The sequence below is a fragment of the Pseudorasbora parva genome, chromosome 10, assembly GCF_024679245.1.
Source record: "Pseudorasbora parva isolate DD20220531a chromosome 10, ASM2467924v1, whole genome shotgun sequence".
Taxonomy (NCBI): domain Eukaryota; kingdom Metazoa; phylum Chordata; class Actinopteri; order Cypriniformes; family Gobionidae; genus Pseudorasbora; species Pseudorasbora parva.
The window spans coordinates 8,612,725-8,632,275 of NC_090181.1; the positions used below are offsets into that span (position 1 = coordinate 8,612,725).

At 38.0% G+C, this 19,551-nt stretch overlaps 1 protein-coding gene across 1 annotated transcript in view; it reads left to right on the forward strand.

The window, feature by feature from the left end:
• The window catches only part of pgfb (placental growth factor b), a 92,702-nt gene that overhangs the window by 10,688 nt on the left and 62,463 nt on the right, over window positions 1–19,551 (forward strand). Inside the window, exon 4 of the mRNA XM_067454779.1 lies at window positions 19,316–19,467. Coding sequence (XP_067310880.1) covers window positions 19,316–19,467 — 152 coding nt within the window. The remainder of the gene's footprint in view (window positions 1–19,315; window positions 19,468–19,551) is intronic.

Sequence of the window (19,551 nt, forward strand, 5' to 3'; positions counted from 1 at the left end):
GCGTCTCTCCAATTCACATTGGGGATAATTTAACTCGTTTGTCATTGGCCAGCCTCCTTCTCTCTCTGCTTGCCAAAGGAGGCATACTGGGAATAGCGAGAAACGGATGTGTGCAGATTAATCTGTCCCAAAAGATTGGCCTGTTATGAAATTGACACTTATTGACCTTTGCTTCTGTCCTTCACTGAAATTTCAGGCTGTAATGGATGATGATTGGTGACCTGTCGATGATTAATTATTGCTATGCCTCACTGGAATTGCAATTTAAGATCTATGATGTGGTTCTGCCCTTCTGCTTTATTCCTGCACTGTAAAAAAATATTTAGAAAAAAAGTTACCTGGTTGCCTTAAAATTTCGAGTTCGTTGAAATCAAAATTTTGAGTTAATACAATGAATTTTTTTTTAGATTCTACAACCTTTATTAAAAGATTATTAAAATATTTTGTAAGCATATTGGGTAATAATGTGTGTGTTATTTCTGATGACGCAGTGAAACATGCCAAATTGTGCTATTTTCATGATTTATCACATTTTTTATGTGGTTCAGATACAAAAATATTTTGAGTTTCTGTTTATTAAGCAAATTTCCTTCATTGTATCAACTCAAATTTTTAATTTCAATAAACTCAAAATTTTAAGGCAACCAGGTTACTTACTTTTTTAAGTTAAATCAACAAAAACCACCACAAATTTTTTACAGTGTGTGATGCAAAGCTGAATTTTCAGCATCATTACTCCAGTCTTTAGTGTCACACGATCCTTCAGAAATCATTCTGATTTGCTGATCTGGTGCTCAAGAAGCATTTCTTATTATTATCAATGTTGAAAGCCGTTTTTTGCTGATTGAAATTTTTGTGGAAACCGTGATTCATTGCCAATCAAATGTTTGAGGTAAGAAAGATTAATAATTAATACTTCAGTATGGACATAAAAAAGATTTCTATATAATTAGCAGTAAAATAGTTTTCCAATACTGATAATAATAAGAACTATTCATTATAATTGAGCACCAATAATACCAGATAATAACTGAGCTGAATACCAAATCAGCATTTCAGAATGATTTCTGAACGATCATGAGATTTATGACTGGAGTAATGGAGCTGAAAATTCAGCCCTTCCATAACGGGAATATATTACACTTAAAAATTAATCAATTATCAAATTAGAACAGTTATTTGTAATAACTAATGTAATAACTATATTTTACAAAACTGTTTTACAATATTTTTGATAAAATAAATGCAGTCTTACTGAGCATTATTTCTTATTTCAAAAACATTAAAAAATCTTGTCAATTATTTTAAATTATTTCAAATTTATGAACGGTAGTGTATAAAGTTAACTTTGTAGTACAAACTCACATTATGTTTGTCCTCTGAAAGCCTTCTCTCTCCTCGTTCCTCATGTCTTTACCGTGCATTTAGAAAATTGATGTGTCAACATATTGTTTGACTTCAGTCGATTTCCAGATCCCAGAGTTGAGGATAGAGGAGCAAAGAAATGAAGACGCATCAATCAGAGTATTGAGAAACAGTCATAAGCCACGTTTCTACTGCAGAAACTTTAGGCAAATTAGGGACTTTGGGGTGGTAGCCTACCTGCTCGGTGTGTTTTGGCAGCAGGGACCAGGGTCTAACTGAAGTTCTGTCCCTGCTCGCAAGGGAACTTTCCCTGCGTCTCAATCAGCTCCCTAGTTCACTAGTCAGGGCACTGATTAGGTCATAAGTCAATGGGCTGACTCCCTGATCAGTACCCTGACAACGGAACTACGGAGCAGATTGAGACGCACCCTTTCTCAAAGTTCAGGAACTTTCGGGGGTTGGACTTGGGCTCTGAACATTCTTGGTTGAGTTCATTTTATTTCAATCACCATTTTTAAATATCTATAAGATTGTAGAATTGTATAAGAAGTTAGTGCAGTAACAGAGTTGTTTTCTATTCGAATCAACAGGAGAATCAAAAGTCCTACATCACCACACTAATTTGCCTAATCTTCACAGTACTTAAGCCCCGTTTCCACCACAGGAACTTTACCCAGGAACCAGGAACTTTGGGTGGTACTTGGTGTGGCTAGACCGCAGGAACCATGGTCTAAATGAAGTTCCGGGTAAATATTTCCCCCTCCAAACGGCCCTACTCGCGAGGATTGGTTTAGCTCACGCAGTATTTTATTTCAACCGGCATTTTTAAAAGTATTTTGCGAGGTTCGGTCTACGTTCAGTAAATATCAGTCTTGCTCTCTGTCTGATGGCGCGCGTTTGTCTCAGCCATCTCACGTGCAATGTCCGTAATAGCTGATAATAATATACATTGTCATTTTAAATCTAGCTTTACAAGCTTTCTGAATATGCTAGTGCTCTTTTCTGTCGGTTGTTAATTACCTCTTTAGTAAACCAGCAAAAGCAGCACAGCTTGAATCTCTTCCATACTCGTTATTAATTTTTTTTAGTCTATTTTTCACCATGTAAATGACCTGACCGATTACTTTTAAGTGTGCGTCCTTACATGACGTGACAGCGCACGCCGCGCTCATGTTGACAAGACAGGAAAGTTAATTTTTCTGAGGGGTAAATTTTTTATTTCGTAAGTTATGAAGATAATGTTGGAATAATGACACAGCGTGCGTATATTGCCCCAGGCAGTTTTTACTTTAACTGCGCCTGACAGAATTTTTTTTTTTTTTTCTGAGATGATTATTACACTTTACAACAAATAAATAGCTTATTATATAATACATAATAAGCTATTTATTTGTTGTAAAGTGTAATAATCATCTCAGAAAAAAAAAATATTCTGTCAGGCGCTGTTAAAGTAAAAACTGCCTGGGGCAATATAACGCGATGTCGGCGCGATGCACAAAATTCCATCGTCAAGACGTCGCTCAGAGAGCATCAGCAAAATGTCGCCGAGACATCTGTTCGCGGCATCTGATCGCGAATTCTCTTTGGCCAATGCGTGGACGATGGAAAACTGTGAAATCCAGCCGCTCGGCATGGGCTTTCTAGGACCTTTATTTATTCAGGCCGTCTCCTGCGCAGTAGTGACCTCGGGACCGGAGTCTGCTGTAGAGAGCAGGAAGTAGAGCGGCAATATCAAAAGCTCGCTCTCTAGCAGATGCAGAGCAATTCATTATGCGGGTGTAAAATAAACAGTTATGGAAATGTAGAATTTAACCATTGTTAAAAGTTGGTGCCGTTTTTATAGTAGTATAGCCGTTGTTGTTTTTTTTAATCAAATAACTAACTAAAACCAAATTTATTTTAAAAGCAAACATTTGAAATTAAATCAGTGATAGAAAAAAACTGGGGGAAAAAAAAACTGGAACAAAAAAATGAAGTGTCATTTGATTGTTTGTCTCGCGGCCATTAGAATACCCGCAGGGGCGGGGTTATGACGAGAGCTGCAGGCTTCACTCATGGCTTCACTTGAACACTTGGGCCAAATACAGGAAATACGTCATGTAAATATACAAGTGGTCAAGTGCAAAGACAGCAAGTGTGTGTATTTGGGTTTGGGTGGCAAGTATGTCCGAATTAACAGTACTCATAATAGGCAAAAAGTACATGTATGACCTAGAAGAATTCTGGTGAGATTCTATAGCGTATGGACGCTCATGAGGAGAGGATTTGTGAATGGCGGTGAAGCGACGTAACAGCCACTGGTAGGTCACACGATAATGACAACATTGTGAATGGTGTACATCCAGATTGCATTCTACACACATTCATACTATATAGAACTTATAGTTATAATTACTTATTCAAAATAAGCACCTGTTCAAGAGAGTAACTTATGCGATATCGGACGCAGCCAAAGTCTTAGCGGGTGTGTTAACGCTACTGGCCCCACGAGATGAGGGAGTTTCATAGAGATTCCTCCTCATGGAGAGGAAGTTTCTTGAGCTCATTTTGTTCTCAAAAAAATCAGCTAGAAACGCATCTGGTGCATAGTAATATACTGACTGAGAACTTATAATAATGCCCAAGCCAAAAAGTAATTTTGTGCCATAAGCATTACTTTGCTGCCCTCCAGTGGGTATCAGTGGTCCTCAAACAATGTCCCCCTCTTTAAGCCTGGATGGAGTGATATTTATCAAAGGACAGTATTAACCCACAGAAATGTAAATTCAATTTCAGCCTGATGCTAATAAAAGATCATAAATAAAGCAACAAATGCTGAATTTCTTAATTAGTGTTTCATAATTAGTGCTTGTTTGTCTCTTTGGGATTGGTTTCCATTTATTAAGAGCTTCAAAGCGTAACAGTAATTCTAATGTACAAAGCAATTCTGCTACAGACACATTTCCATTCCTAATTAGATTTTTTAAATCTAAAATCTAATTTTTATTATGACTTTTAAAGATAGTTTTCAAGAGGAACATATTTCAAGTAAATTCACTTCCCTCTGTATAGGTTGTGTAAATTTTAAGTTCCTTGACACTTTAACCCAGATTGATAGTGTAAGACTCAGCTAAAAAACTTTTTTGGAGATATTGGAGTCTGCTCAGTACAGCAAGAAATGTTCCTATCCTTACTGACATTTTAAATAACTTGTATAGAATGCACTATATAGCCTGTTGAAAACTATTTTAAATGATTCTACTCATACTGAACTAAGCTATGAAAATCTGCATTTTCTCACAAGATGGATTAAATAATAATACAGACGTATGATAAAAGTGACTGTTTATAATAATAGTTAAACAACATTAGTGAAAACAGCTCAATTCACAAAACAAACCTTTTACTGTATTTATTGTAGTTTAAGTTTTCCACTGCAGTCACAGTGAGAAAATACAACAAAAATATACAAAATCTTTATCTTAGCTAACTGACTTTCTATTAATGCAATATTATAAATTATAATCAGTCAGTGGCTAGAGTTATGTAATTCATTTACACTAAGGCATTACGTTTTCTTTATGCTTTAAAGTCAGAATGAATGTTGTGATCTTTTCTTCCCTTATTGTGATATATGTCTGAATGAGGGGTCTAAACAAGAAAAAACAGCAAGAAAAATTGTAGGGCGGAACTTGATTTTGTCCTTGGGGCTTTTGGTTTGCTATTGGTCGATCTCATGTGATTGACAGGTTGTCACACCAGTAAACATGTCATGAAAGAAAAAAGATGATGCTGAAAGGGAAGGGTAAGTTATTTTGATGAAAGATTACAAGGTCACGATTAAAAATAACAATAATATGAACCTCCCTCAAAAAAGAAAAGCGAGAATTTAATGTTACTTTCCCCTTTTGCTGTGATTTCTTTGTTTTTGGTCATTTTTAATAAATAAAAAAAATTGTAGTGCACCTTGAAACTAAAGTATTATATATATTATACATGTTATACAGTATGATGTGACTGGCATATTGCTTTGACTGTAACATAATCAAGCTTCTATTACAAGTGTATTTTGGTAATTCATGGCCTCTCGGCTCATAGTTCTATTACAATGCGCTATAATATCACTTTCATTGCATGTACTGTAGACAGACACAGATGTCTTTTTCACCACTTCTCCGATCCCACAGGACAGATGAGTTATGCAACCCGTCTTCACGGCTCGTCCCCACCTGGTTGCCTGTTACAGTCATCAGCCAAAGCCTAAACCCTAGGGCTCCATAAAACCAGCCGTCAGGTTGGGAAAGTCCTTCAGCTGAGTTTCTCTTCAGCTGTCTGAGGAAACGGGAGCACCAGGGAGCTCACATCACTGAAGCTCACCGCCATCACGCTGTACAAACACTACAGATGGATACAGGAAAAGGAGGTTGGTTGAGTGTTAACTCATCTTAACCAGTGGTTCTTTACTTGTTTAGCTTTTGTTTGTACTTTGTATTTTGGAACCTACACAGCACCAAAATTGTTCATAATACAAAAGTCAACAAAATGTCCTTCAAATATTGAATTTATATAATATCATTACAAACTGCATTGGCTCAATTATTATTATTATTATTATTCAAAATTATTTGCATGATTATGTCTTGTGCAATCAAACCGCTGCAAATGATCCAGAATGCTGCAGCACGTCTTGTATTCAATGAGCCCAAAAGGGCTCATGTCACACCTCTATTCATCTCTCTGCATTGGCTACCACTCGCTGCCCGGATCAAATTCAAAGCCCTGACTCTTGCTTATGGATCTTCCACAAGCGCAGCACCCGCATACTTCGACTCACTCCTACGCGTCTACACACCCACCAGAAGCCTTCGCTCAGCTAATGAGCGAAGGCTTGTGGTACCATCACAGAGAGGCAGAGGTGTGGACTCGAGTCATGTGACTTGGACTCGAGTCAGACTCGAGTCATGAATTTGATGACTTTGGACTCGACTCGACAAAATGTACAAAGACTTGCAACTCGACTTGGACTTTAACATCAATGACTCGTGACTTCACTTGGACTTGAGCCTTATGACTCGAGAAGACTTGCTACTTTTTGGCAATTTTTCTTTCACACGGCAGGGCTGCTCTCAGTGAAAAAAAGCTGCACCTGTATGCATGCAGAGAGCACGCGCGCTGCCAGCACGACATCCAATCACTGTAGTCCCACATTAGTTTGATTCGACAGTATCCATAGCTACCAAGTCCACGTATAAAACGTGACTTATTTGGGCTTCTTTTTTTGCCAAGTCGCGGTAAAAAAATCTCGGGTTGCGGGTCGCGGTTTTTGCTTATTTGAAAAAATGTGGTTGCTTGTTAGGAAAATATGACAAGCAACTTCGTTCCTTTACTTTTATGGTTGCTGTTTTGTCCAAATACATTACCTGACACTGTCTTCTCACAGCTAATAGCCATAGTGCAACGATACAGGTGCTGTATTCATTCGTCCTCATACATCCCGCCTCCTTCCCCTCTTTGAAGAAAAATCGCGTTCAACGTGCAGGCATGTGATGTTATAAATGTAATGATAGTTTGTAGACGTAAATAGACGAATACATTATTTTTTTTATCAAACAATGCAACCAGCAGAGATATACAGAGATGGAGAGGAAACAGGGAGGTAAGCCACCTAATTTAATTTAAAAAATATTTTTCATAATGTAGGCTATTTATTATGACTATTATTATTTGGCTATTATAAAAATAAAAATAAATAATAAAAAAAAGTATAGGCTACTAATAATAACAGTAGGTATGGTTCGAATGTATATTATTATCAACATGTCTCTATATTGCAGTGCTCACAGTGTTTTCCTGGGCACCAACTCCCAATCATAGACTGTAAAAAAAGTGCATAATAATCCTAAATAGTAGCTATGTGACATTAGTTTAATTTTCAATACTATTTAGAGCAGATTGCACATTGAGATGCAGGGCTTATCCTTTTTACGGTTTATAGTGTGTATGTTCACCACTGCTCCTAATATGTGTGCAATAACTCCGACTGGAGTTACCATAATCCTTCACGTCACTTTTTCTCTTTTTCCATCTCCAAACCTCTTCTGTTCACAGTCTTTATTGCAACTTGAAGAATTTTGTAAAATCCCATCTGTATTTGCTTTTTAAACTCCACAAGATTTCAATTTAATATGTTGCAGGCTCATTTATTGATACATTATTGATCATAAATTATACTGATATTAATAAATAATATAATAATATTGGGCTTGTTTTGGGCCCCCCACCCTCTAGGTATTCTTCATACCTGAGAAGAATATGAAACAGATGTCGGAAAATCCTTTATAGCCTCACATGTTGTATTTGAAACTACTCTTTACTCATATCAATGTTGTTGTGTCAATATTCATTGTCTATTATACACTACGGTTTACGATAGATAATATTTCAATTTCAGTGTGTGCAATATTAAGAATATTTTCACTGCTTTACAAGTCATAAGAAAGCCCTTTCCCTCCAGAAACTGAAGTCATATGCTTTATAGCAGTGGTTTTCAAAGTGGGGACGGGGACCCCTGGGTGCCGCAAGGGGATGCTAGGGGGGCCATGGCAAGCTGGCATAAAAAGTATAGCAAAACAAAATAATTGAATAAATTAAATTATTAAAGTAAACCAAATTAAACCAAAAATAAGCTAAACAATATTCCCATAATGGCCCTAAGTTTAGGCTAAAAGGACACATATCTATTTGAAAGTTGAACTGTTTTGCAATATGAGGTCAACACAATACAGGACTGAAGCTGCTGTGCATTGTTCTAGTGCATTATGCTGTTGAAATACAAGCATTTTCTGTGAAAATTTACATTTTCTGTTTTTTTACTCTATTTGCTTAATGTCATTGTATAAAAAGAGGTTTAAATAAATACAAATCTTACAGACATACATGATTTGTATAATTTTTATTTCTGTGGTAAGATGACTTGAAGTGACTCGAAACTAAAATGGTAGGACTTGGACTCGACTTGAGACTTGTTGGCTTTGACTTCTGACTCGACTCGAGACTTGACTCATCTTTGACTCGACTTGACTCGGGACTCGAGGGCAAAGACTTGAGACTTACTTGTGACTTGCATAACAATGACTTTGTCCCACCTCTGCAGAGAGGCATGAAATCCCTCTCTCGAACTTTTTCTTTCATTGTTCCGGGTTGGTGGAACGATCTTCCGTCCTCCATACGCACAACAGAATCACTCACTTCGTTCAAAAGACAGGTAAAAACTCATCTCTTCCATGAGCACTTAATCTTACATTAAAAAAAAAAAAGAAAAAAAAAAAATTCTTTCCCCCTCTATTTCTCCTTTCTTCTTTCCTTTTCTGGTCTTTGCTACTCTGAGCAGTGTACAAATCTTAGTATTTAGGGCACTTTTTGTGTTTCATTGCCTCTTCTTGACGGATCGCTTCCTGTTCTCCTGAGTTGTAAGTCGCTTTGGATAAAAGCGTCTGCTAAATGCATAAATGTAAATGTAAATGTTCAAAATGTGTTTTGAATTTCAATATTTTAATTCTCTCTGCAGATATAAAACTACACTGTAAAACATTTTGGTTGTTTTTTGTTGGTTAACCCGGTAACCTGGTTGCCTTAAAATTTTGAGTTTATTGAAATTAAAAATTAGAGTTGATACAATGAAGGAAATTTGTTTAATAAATAGAAACTCAAAATATTTTTGTATCTGAACCACATAAAAAATGTGATAAATCATGAAAATAGCACTATTTGGCATGTTTCACTGCATCATCAGAAATAAAAAACACAATTACCCAATATGCTTAAAAAAAATTAATAATATTTTAATAAAGGTTGTCGAATCTCAAAAAATGTTCATTGTATTAACTCAAAATTTCAATTTCAATGAACTCAAAATTTTAAGGCAACCAGGTTACTTTTTTTCTAAATAATTTTTTACAGTGTATTTGATGCTCTCTGTAGGCCTAATTTACCATATAAATCATGTGTTTGACACAAACCATATTTTTACTTTTTTGCAGTTTGACTCATATTTCATCTGGGACCTATTTTCTTTACTTAGAGTAGGTTAGTTCATCGTTTTCCTGGGTGAGGGCAGTTAAATCTACCTTTGACTTCACTTGATCAGTCAACCCTACCTAGGACTGTGAAGCATTAGGGGTGTTGATGGACTCAATCTACTCCCTCTATTTTTTGATCATAGTTCTGAATCAGATCTAGATGTAGCCTTTGACAAAAACATCAAGAAAAAAAATTCACATATGGGATTAAGTAAACTCTACTTTACTAAGTTAAGCAAAATTAACAAAGAAAATATGTCATTTTAATTAACTTGGCCAGTAAAAGGCTGAGTAATTTCTACCTTTTCCTTTGCAATATATTTAAAGAACAACAACAACAACATTTAATTAAACCACACTTTTAAAGTGTATGCTTTCCTTAGAAATATCTAAGTAAATAGATATTGTGTAGTTACCATATCTACATAATAGAGGTACACAATGACTGTAACATTTGATGGATTGTTTTTGAGTGAATGTGTCATTTTGAGTAAAAAAAATTAACTCCAAATGTCACAAAATGACAAGTTACTAAATATATGGCAAGTTACTAGACCTAACAACAAAAGCAATGATAAAACAGTGTAAATACAGCTGGAAAAATCCACCCCCTTAATTATTCAAACCCCAGAGCATGATGGGAACACTAGTATCAGAAACATTGAGTAGCTAGCTTAAAGGGGGGGTGAAATGCTGTTTCATGCATACTGATCTTTTTACACTGTTAAAGACTTGGAATCCCATACTAAACATAGACAAAGTTTCAAAAGTTAAGGTGGACGTTTGATGGGAGTATTTCTTTGTCAAAAAAACTACTTCCGGTTAGTCATACGTTTCGAAGTTTTTTTCGATCATGGGTCCACTTGACGTTAATAGGTCGGAATTTCCTTGTATGGGCCGTACGGGCAATTCTACCGGAAGAGCGTGAGAGAGAGAGAGGGAGAGAGCGAAAGTAACAGGCTACGCCCATCAAAGCGCTGGCTCGTAGGCTGCGCTGCACAGGTGATGTGACTTCAAGAAATTAACAATGTCACCAAAAAAGTGCGTTTTTGGTTGCCAGACCAAGACAGTCCTGTACAGATTGCCAAAAAACCCTGCGTTAAGGCAACAGGGGATGTAATTTGCTTTTCCGGATCAGCAACTGAGTTGCGCAAAGGTTTATGTCTGTTCACTGCATTTCGGTGCCGACTGTTTCATAAACAAGGCCCAGTTCGACGCCGGATTTTCCGATCGCCTAATGCTGAAGGATGGAGCAGTCCCAACAATATAGGTCCCAACGTTAGAACCGCAGGCGGTGAGTAAGACTGATTCAAATGTCTGTGTTTTTGCCTATGCCCATCAAGTAGCCCAAACATGATCACGTATAGTTAATTGATCAATGGAGCATGCGATGTGTAGTGCGTGTACATTTGTTTAGCTGGCCACTATATGTGTAACTTTATGTTTGTGTATTGTAAAAGCACTCCAAACAACAATACACAAAGAGTGGGGAAATATGTTAAACTAAATAAGCGCGCTTCTTCTTTCAAATGCGCTACTATTCCGTGTCTTTCTATGTAAACACTAGCCTGCCGTGCAAAACCAGTCCGCTTACTACAATTGTCTACACAAACCACGCGTAAACACACACACACACACACACACACACACACGTGCACAACTGCACTTCCCACATGTACACCTTCAAAGACAAAAAAATATGACGATATAATTCAAGTATAAATATGTAAATAACACAAGTTGTACCACATAGAGACGTCCTGCTCTAGTAGTTTTTTGCTGCTGCTCCTGTTCAACTGCAGCCTCTGGGTCTGATTCCGGATCATAGATGTATGGCTGTATCTGATTAAAAGCCTTTTTTTTTATTTTGAATAAAGTTTTTTCCCGCTGTTAGGGATGACACAGCTTTACGACGCACTCAACACAATAGGCTTGTTCGACTTCACCTAGCGATGCGCAGACCAATCGGCGGCTGACTTAAAGCAGTGCATGCCGGTTAGAAATTTTGTCCGACTTGAGACAACGCCGACAGCACGTTGACACCACTTCATTGATAGTGTGGTTTATATGTTGAACCTTTAATCTTGTCCAAACAGACGCTTTATTAAGCAGTATATAAAGTATTGGATGAAAATATCATTTGAAACATCTGTGTATTTGAGAAATATTGCATTTATTTAACTTCAGCTGTGATAAAGTTTGCAAACACAGCTCAAGCGTCACCACGGGAAGCAGAAAGTGTCCGACTTCACGTCTCCGTTTGCAGCTCCTCCCCGCCTGCACTCGGCTACTCTCGCCGATCGCATGCATCCAGCCGCAGCCGATGTCGAACACACCTAATAACAGCGGCGCGCACACGTCATTATTTAGCTCCGCCCACACGATACGCCCCCACTCGCTCGGCTTTTTTCGGAAAGACTCGGAACAGCGCATCTTTCATATATAATTATAAAAAAAATAAAGACTTTTCGGAGATATGCAGGATGCAATGCTACTCTATAGGTACTCAAGATTGACATGACACTGACTGAAACTGAGTGTTTCACCCCCCCTTTAATTTAAAATGCTGGTATTATTTACACTTTAATTTATACAAGCTTGAATTGAGTACTTATATAGAATTTACTTACTTTTTAAAAATTCTTGGCCGAACAATTTTTTTCATGTGGAAATTACGTTTGTTTTTTCTAATGAAATTTTTTTTTAATGAAGCTAGAATAAAATGGGGCTTTTGTTTAAAAGCAGAGGGTCTGTTCTTTCTTTTGTTATGTTGCATTTTGAAATGTTCATATATTTATAAAATATTTTTTTGGGGGGCCATGGTATTTTTGTGAAATTATCAAAAATGCTGCTGGTGGCCGGCAACAACAACAACAAAAAACTATGGCAGGGAAAGAGTTAATTGTCAGCACAAAAAAAAGTTTTTTAAATTGAAATGGTCTGCTGAAATGGTCACCACGTTTTTTAGGGAAAAAAATATATGCAATTATATTTTATAAGAATGTGGAATATTGACTGAATTATGCAGCTAAATTTACAGTTTCACTTAGAGGAACACTAGTATTAAGTTTGATCTTAACAGATTGGACGCCTGCGCCACATGTGCATTTAAATCCAAGGATGTGCAGCAGGTTGCCAGAGCAATGTTATCTGGGGAATGAGATGATTTGTTTCTCAGTTACACGAGTTGGCAATCTGTCAGCTCTTTAAAGTCTTCCTTTTGATTATTATACATTTTTTCAGCTCACGTTCAGACATACACTACAGATGAACCTAAAACTCTCCAAAAGTCGTTACTTGATTTAATGGGAAAATTCTGTGTGTAAATCAGTTCTTAAACTTTGGCTGCCATAATTTAATCTCGTGTGTGAGGAATGCAGCTTGAATGAAATAGACTGTCCAATGTGCGTCTGGAAAAAAGCACTGCAAAAAAGAATCGTCTTACTATAATTTTCTTGCAAGAAAGTATATTTAACACATATATGCCTGGCTTCACAGACAAGGCTTAAATAGTCCCAGACTAAAATACATATTTAATTTGTCTTAACTCAATGTAACTTGCACTGACTGATCCAGTCTTAATCTAAACCATGTCTGTGAAACCAGGCCATATCCTTAAAACAAGATAAGGTACTTGCTTCTCAAGTATGTTTAAGATTTTATTTGAATATTTGATACAAAAATTTGCATTTTGCAATAATTTTTTGTAGTCTTCATATTTTGTCATAATTGCAAAAGACTTGTCAAGTTTTAATATACTATATTGTAAAAGGTTTTGGGATGCCTGCCTTTACATGTGCATGAATTTTAATGACAACCCATTCTTAATCTGTAGGGTTTAATATGTAGTTGCAGCTATAACAGCTTCAACTCTTCTTGGAAGACTTTTCACAAAGTTAACGAGTGTGTTTATGGGAATTTTTGACCATTCAGTGCATTTGTGAGGTCAGGCACTGATGTTAGATGAGAAGGCCTGGCTCACAGTCTCTACTCTAACTCATCCCAAAGGTGTTATATTGGGTTGAGTGCAGGCCAGTCAAGTTCCTCCACACCAAAATCCCTCATCCATGTCTTTATGGACCTTGCTTTGTGATTTGGTGTGCAGTCATGTTGGAACAGGAAGGGGTCATCCCCAAACTGTTCCCACAACGTTGGGAGCATGAAATTGTCCAAAATGTTTTGGTATGCTGAAGCATTAAGAGTTCCTTTCACTGGAACTAAGTGGCCAAGCCCAAACCCTGAAAAACAACAGCACCCCATAATCCCCCCTGCACCAAACTTTACACTTAGCACAATGCAGTCAGGCAAGTACCGTTCCACTGGCAACCGCCCAACCCAGACTCATCCATTGGATTGCCAGACAGAGACGCGTGATTAGTTACTCCAGAGAACACGTCTCCACTGCTCTAGAGTCTAGTTTGCACTTGGTTATGTAAGGCTTGGATGCAGCTGTTTGGCACTGTTCATGAGCTAATCTGAAGGCCACACAAAGTTTGGAGGTACTGTAGATATTGACTTAAGTAGGCAACTTCTGTCCCCGCTCTGTGATTTTACGTGGCCTACCACTTTGTGGTTGAGTTGCTGTTGTTCCCAAATGCTTCCACTTTGTTATAATACCACTAAGAGTTGACCGTGGAATATTTAGTAGTGAGTCCATTATTACGGATGGACTTATTACACAGGTGGTAACCTATCAAGGTACCACGCTTGAATTCACTGAGCTCCTGAGAGCATCCCATTATTTTACAAATCTTTGTAGAAGCATCTGCATGCCTAGGTGCTTGATTGTATACACCTGTGGCCATGGAAGTGATTGGAACACCAGAATTCAAGGATTTTGAGGGGTGTCCCAATACTTTTGGTAATATAGCGTAGATGCGAAAGACACCATACAAGTATAATAAAAGTGGTCCATACAACTTTTTAAATCTTCTAAAGCTCTAAGTTTTTCAAGTCTTTTGAAGCTTGGACAACCACTCTTCACAAAATGATACAATGCTGCCATTTCATCAACATTGGCTTTATTGGGCATTGGCCCATTTATCACTATAATAGGCTGGTCACAAATCCACACATTTAAGCAAGTACAAGATGATTGTTTGTTTTTTGCAAAAAGAAGGAAAGCTGTAATGTCTGGTAAACTTTTAAAATTAATGAACTAATAGTCATGTGTTACAAGGGCTGACCATTCAGCGGGCAGAGGGTCATTCAGTGTAAACAAAGACTGACAAATTTGACTGCAGTTCTGAGCAGTCAAGTTTAAGAGTGTAAATAATTCAGCTATTTGCCAATATTGTTAATTCTTCTCTGCCCTTGTCTTGTTTATGATGAGTAAACATCTGGTTTTGATGAGTGTTTCGAAAAAATCTGTCTTGTGAATAGTCGCATCTGTGCTGACATTTCCAAGCACGCCTCTACTTCCTCTATTGCTGGTAATGAAAAGGTAAAGCTGTAAAATTATACAGAGGAAAGTTGCCTTCTAAGACAAACACGACCGAGTCTGCTGTCACTAACATTGTGGTGGAGCTGTTAGCAAGCTGTTTGAGTTCTGGTGGATGCCTCTTTAAGGGTGCATTCAGATTGGAGCTTTTGATACAGACTTGAGTTTGACGTCAGAGTTTGGTTTGTTTGGCTGTTGTCTGGGCTCATCCACTTGAGTCCACTTAAATGTGGTTTAAGGTGCAGTTCTTCTAGACTCTAGTACACCATCTGACTAGCTTGCATAAGCGTAGACCCACGTAAAAAAAAAATTAAATTCTTTGATGACTGTAAAGTAAAACAGTCTTTACAAATGGCTTTATGGTCCAAATAGCTCTAAAGTATTCAAAAGAGTGAGAAGTGTCAACATCATCTGGTCCTCTGGTTCTTGACCTCAGATAGATGAAAAGATCTGTTTGAAGTTTCCATAAACTGTCTGCATTTAATTTTTTGCCTTTCTTTGCCAATAACAAGTTTGCATGCAAACAAAACTGCGGCAGTCTAAACAAGTGAATGTTTTTCTTTGAAAAATATTCTCATTTCACATGCTGATGTTTCAGAAATCACCTCAGCAGTTTAGTTTTTATTTGGATTATTTGATTTCAACCAAAAGACCTGAGGCTTTCAACAAGATAAGACGAGATAAGTCTCAACAAGATAAGACGAGACACAAGATTGGGTTCACGAGAAAGAGACAAGATTTTTACATGGTATTTTTAGGAAATCCTCAGTAATGAAATAAAAAACTCTGCTGACTACCTTCTTACCTGTATGATCGTCTCTTCAGACCATAGAACTGCACATGTTTCTTTTGACACATTTTTCTCCAAGCATGACAGAGCTAAGAGATGGTTACAACTAGAGATCTCTTCAAACCCCTATTACCCAGAAAAGTGGACCATGATTTTGCTAAGTTGCTATAGTATTGTAGCGCATTAGCCGCATTTCCAGTGTTGGGCCAAATGTGGGCGTGTTAGTGCGTTCCAGGACCATTGGCGTTTCCACTGTCACTTCCAAGGCTTGAAAGGGCCTCGCCTGGGCTTCTTTGGGGACCCCCGAATACCTTGATCCAAAGGGCCAGCTCAGGCTTAAGGAGAGCTCATGAACAGAGGTGACATTTATCTAATATCCATATTTAGCCCTGCATATGTCATAAAATAAAGCAACTCTGTTTTTTTTAAAGCCCTGCTTCTCTGACTTAAAATATAGCCTAACTGTATTGGGACCGCCACTGGTCAGAGTGCTAAAGCACTTAATTCTCAACCTTTTTGACACAAAGACAATTTTAAAAGGCCCCCCTGTCTGAGCTGATAGTAAGTACCTCTGGAATTTCTGTTATCATAATATAAATAAAATCTTAAGCATATGATGTCAGATTAATGTTGTACATTTTTATTTTTTACTGTTTTTGTTAGTATCATACGGAGCCCCAGATGATATGCGGACAAAAACATTTATATCGGGGTCACAAATGAAATATTAATTACCACGACTTATTAATTTGTTCCCTCGTTTTTGTAAATCATAGACATGTTGAACTAATAGAGTGGTGCACATATGACGGCACTTTGTAGGTCAACCAGCAGTTAGCATCACACTGGTTCCCTTTGGGGAAAAAAAGTAGGATTTTTCCATAGGCTTTTGGATTATAGCAAAAAACAAGCTCTTTGATCAAGTGTATGATACTTTCACCTTTTGTCCATCAAGATAATTTTCACAGATGAATTTAGAAGCCTAAATGCAGTCGCCAGAAGTAAAAAGCTAAAGGTAGGCTATATAAACAAACTACACCACAGTCCCGCAATTTCAATGTCACCATCACTAAGCTTCAGACAACTCTTTCAGTTTTTATTTAAAAAAAGTTTGAAATAGAATAGTTTAAAAAAAGTTTACCTGTTCGTTTTGATGACGTTTAATCTCCCAGATTGCCTCTGTTGTCCTATTTAGCCACTTGTTGGCAACTGCCTTTTTAAGACATGTAACATTTTCAATAAATCTAAAGTGGGGGTAATACTGATGTTTTTTTTGTTATAGAATAAAATGAGAAAAGTCTTAGGCTTGTGTTTAGACATGATTTAGACCACAGACATGATTTCATAGCCTAGAAATCTAGATACACCCTAGCGACAGCAAATCTAATCTGCCGCGAGTGTCGTCTAGCAACTCTCAATACCCTTCTGAGCTGTAAAAACCAAACTCTGGTCGGGCCAATCACATATAGTGTATAGAGCCGGTGGGCGGGGCTTAACATAATGACAGCCGAGTTGTGCTTGCGTGCTTCTAGTCAACACAGAAGCTGGCGAACGGCGGTCTTTCGAATCAGCTTTGACCGCGACTCTGGAAGACTTGGAGTTAAGCTTTTCTCTGAGAAAAGAACAAAGAACGGCACTGAAGTCATTCTTAAAAAGGGAAGATGTGTTCGGAGTTTTGCCAACCGGATACGGCGAAAGTTTAATCTATCAGCTAGCTCCGCTTCACCTTGCTCTGGTTGGTGTAGCGCTATCCAATTGCATGCAGAGGGAGTCTGAAAGACAACCGTTCATCCCGCCCCTCGGATTGAGCTGTCAATGGTGAGTTCCCATGATGTGGGTCTGGCTTGTCAGGCTAATTATTTCAGTCATTTAACCAAAAACTAGGGCTGTCAAAATTAACGTGTTAATAACGCGTTAATGCAAATTCACACACAAAATACCGGCAGTTCAATAGTGCGCATCTCTTAAAGTGGCCACACATATTCCTACTCATTACAACCTACTCCAGGTATGGTGTGGTACTGGTGCGCTCCCAGGTCCGCATGACGGCTTTCACATTACCAATTTTTAATGCGAACTGTGACCTGTTCTGAACTAAACTGCCAGTGTAAAAACTCCCTTTATTTATATTGTTAAAATGAGAGAAATTGCTGCTTATTCTAAATAATTAAGCTTAGGCTTAAGAGACTTAAACAAGTTTTTTTTAAAACATCTATGACCTTTGATACATGTCTAGTCTTCATGCTCTGAGTATGGTTTCATTAATTAAAAAACCTATATTTGCATAAAGCATGCATATTTGTCCATACCCATGTTAGAGTATTAAAAACTTGAAACATTAATTTAAGATACATTTACAACTGGTAAAAATGTGCGATTAAGTTGCGACAGCCCTACCAAAAACCCATTTTAAAACCCCAGTGACTTTGAGACGATAAAACAGGAAGTGCTAAAATCAACATGGTCATGATTTTGTAAAACGAGCCATGCCATGTCATGCTTGTTGTATTGTAATTATCATTCTGAATATAACTACATTTAACTTATTGAGTCCCCTAGGAAGTTTGTCGAGGCCATCTAGTTGAGAACTTTGCAAGTCTGATTGTCTTGTTTTAGGGTAAATATGTTGCAAGATATCCACTGCTGTTAGTTGATTTTGGCATTTCATGAAACAACCAACATTAAAAACAGAACAAATGTTTTATGTAGTAAGAACCTGCTTGTTCTGCCTAATACTTATTAATGTCTCGTATTGCTGTGCTAAACTCCCTTGAGCAACGCTTTTGACAGTTCTCATTGTATATAACTGAATTTCCCATGGCAACAGTTCAAGACATTTTCCAGCTGTTCATTATACATCTGCTGATCTGTCTGTTCAACAGGCCAAACCATCCGCATGTTTCTCATGAGTTTGCATGTTAGACGGTAAGCGACCAGCTACTGTGCATCTGCAACTGGTTTCTTCTTCTCATGCAGTCAGTTTCCTGTATCAGCTGACGTCCGCCACACGGGCACAATTTATCCTCAGGCTGGGAGAATCAAGCTAATGATTGCAAGAATGTAATTGCCACCCCTTATCACTTTAATCCTTTGCGAGGAGAGAGAGAGAGAGAGAGAGAGAGAGAGAGAGAGATTGTGGAATTGAGCTGTGTATGAACTGAGTGCACTGGAAGAGTAATGGAGGTGAAGAGATAGAGGATAGCAAGAGCAGCTGGATCAGTGGGGGAGAGAGTAAAAGGAGAGCGACAATGTACAAACATCGGTGTTCTTGTTAAGGAGGCATTTCCTTGAGTGCCTGCACACACTCTGGCTCCCAACTGTTTATCCCACAAAGATAACAGCAAAGGAAGAGCAAAGTTCCACCAGCGTGCAGCCAGCACTCCAACTGCAGTCCCATTTGTCACAACTAATGTCTTAAGATGACTTAGTTGGATTTGAGAGCCATGAAGGGGGATTGTGTGCCTGTTGGGACCTATTGGGTTATCTCTCTACACTGGAAATGCAGGCAGTCACGACACATCCTTGCACCAGGCTGCAAGTGTGGGAAGAGCAACCGTGGTCGTAAATGTGCATGACAAGAGGAGATATTGGGGGGTGGGGGGCATGTTGTAAGGGTTCTCTCCCTGGGAACGTGTATCTTTGTAGTTGTGGTGTTATGACCAGCTCATCTCCTCAGAACATACATCATCCTCTCACCCACATCAACAACGCTCAGTGCTTCCAGAGATGTAAAGCTCTGGTTCAGTCGAAGGTCTGTGCTCGCCAGGTGTGACGTGCTATTGCTCTATTACTCCAGGACGAGGTTAAAACTACAGGTGAGTAACAATACCTTGAGTAATTAAGGTTGCAGGTGTGGAAGTAAAATAGAGGGTGATATGACTGCAAGAGACACGATAAAG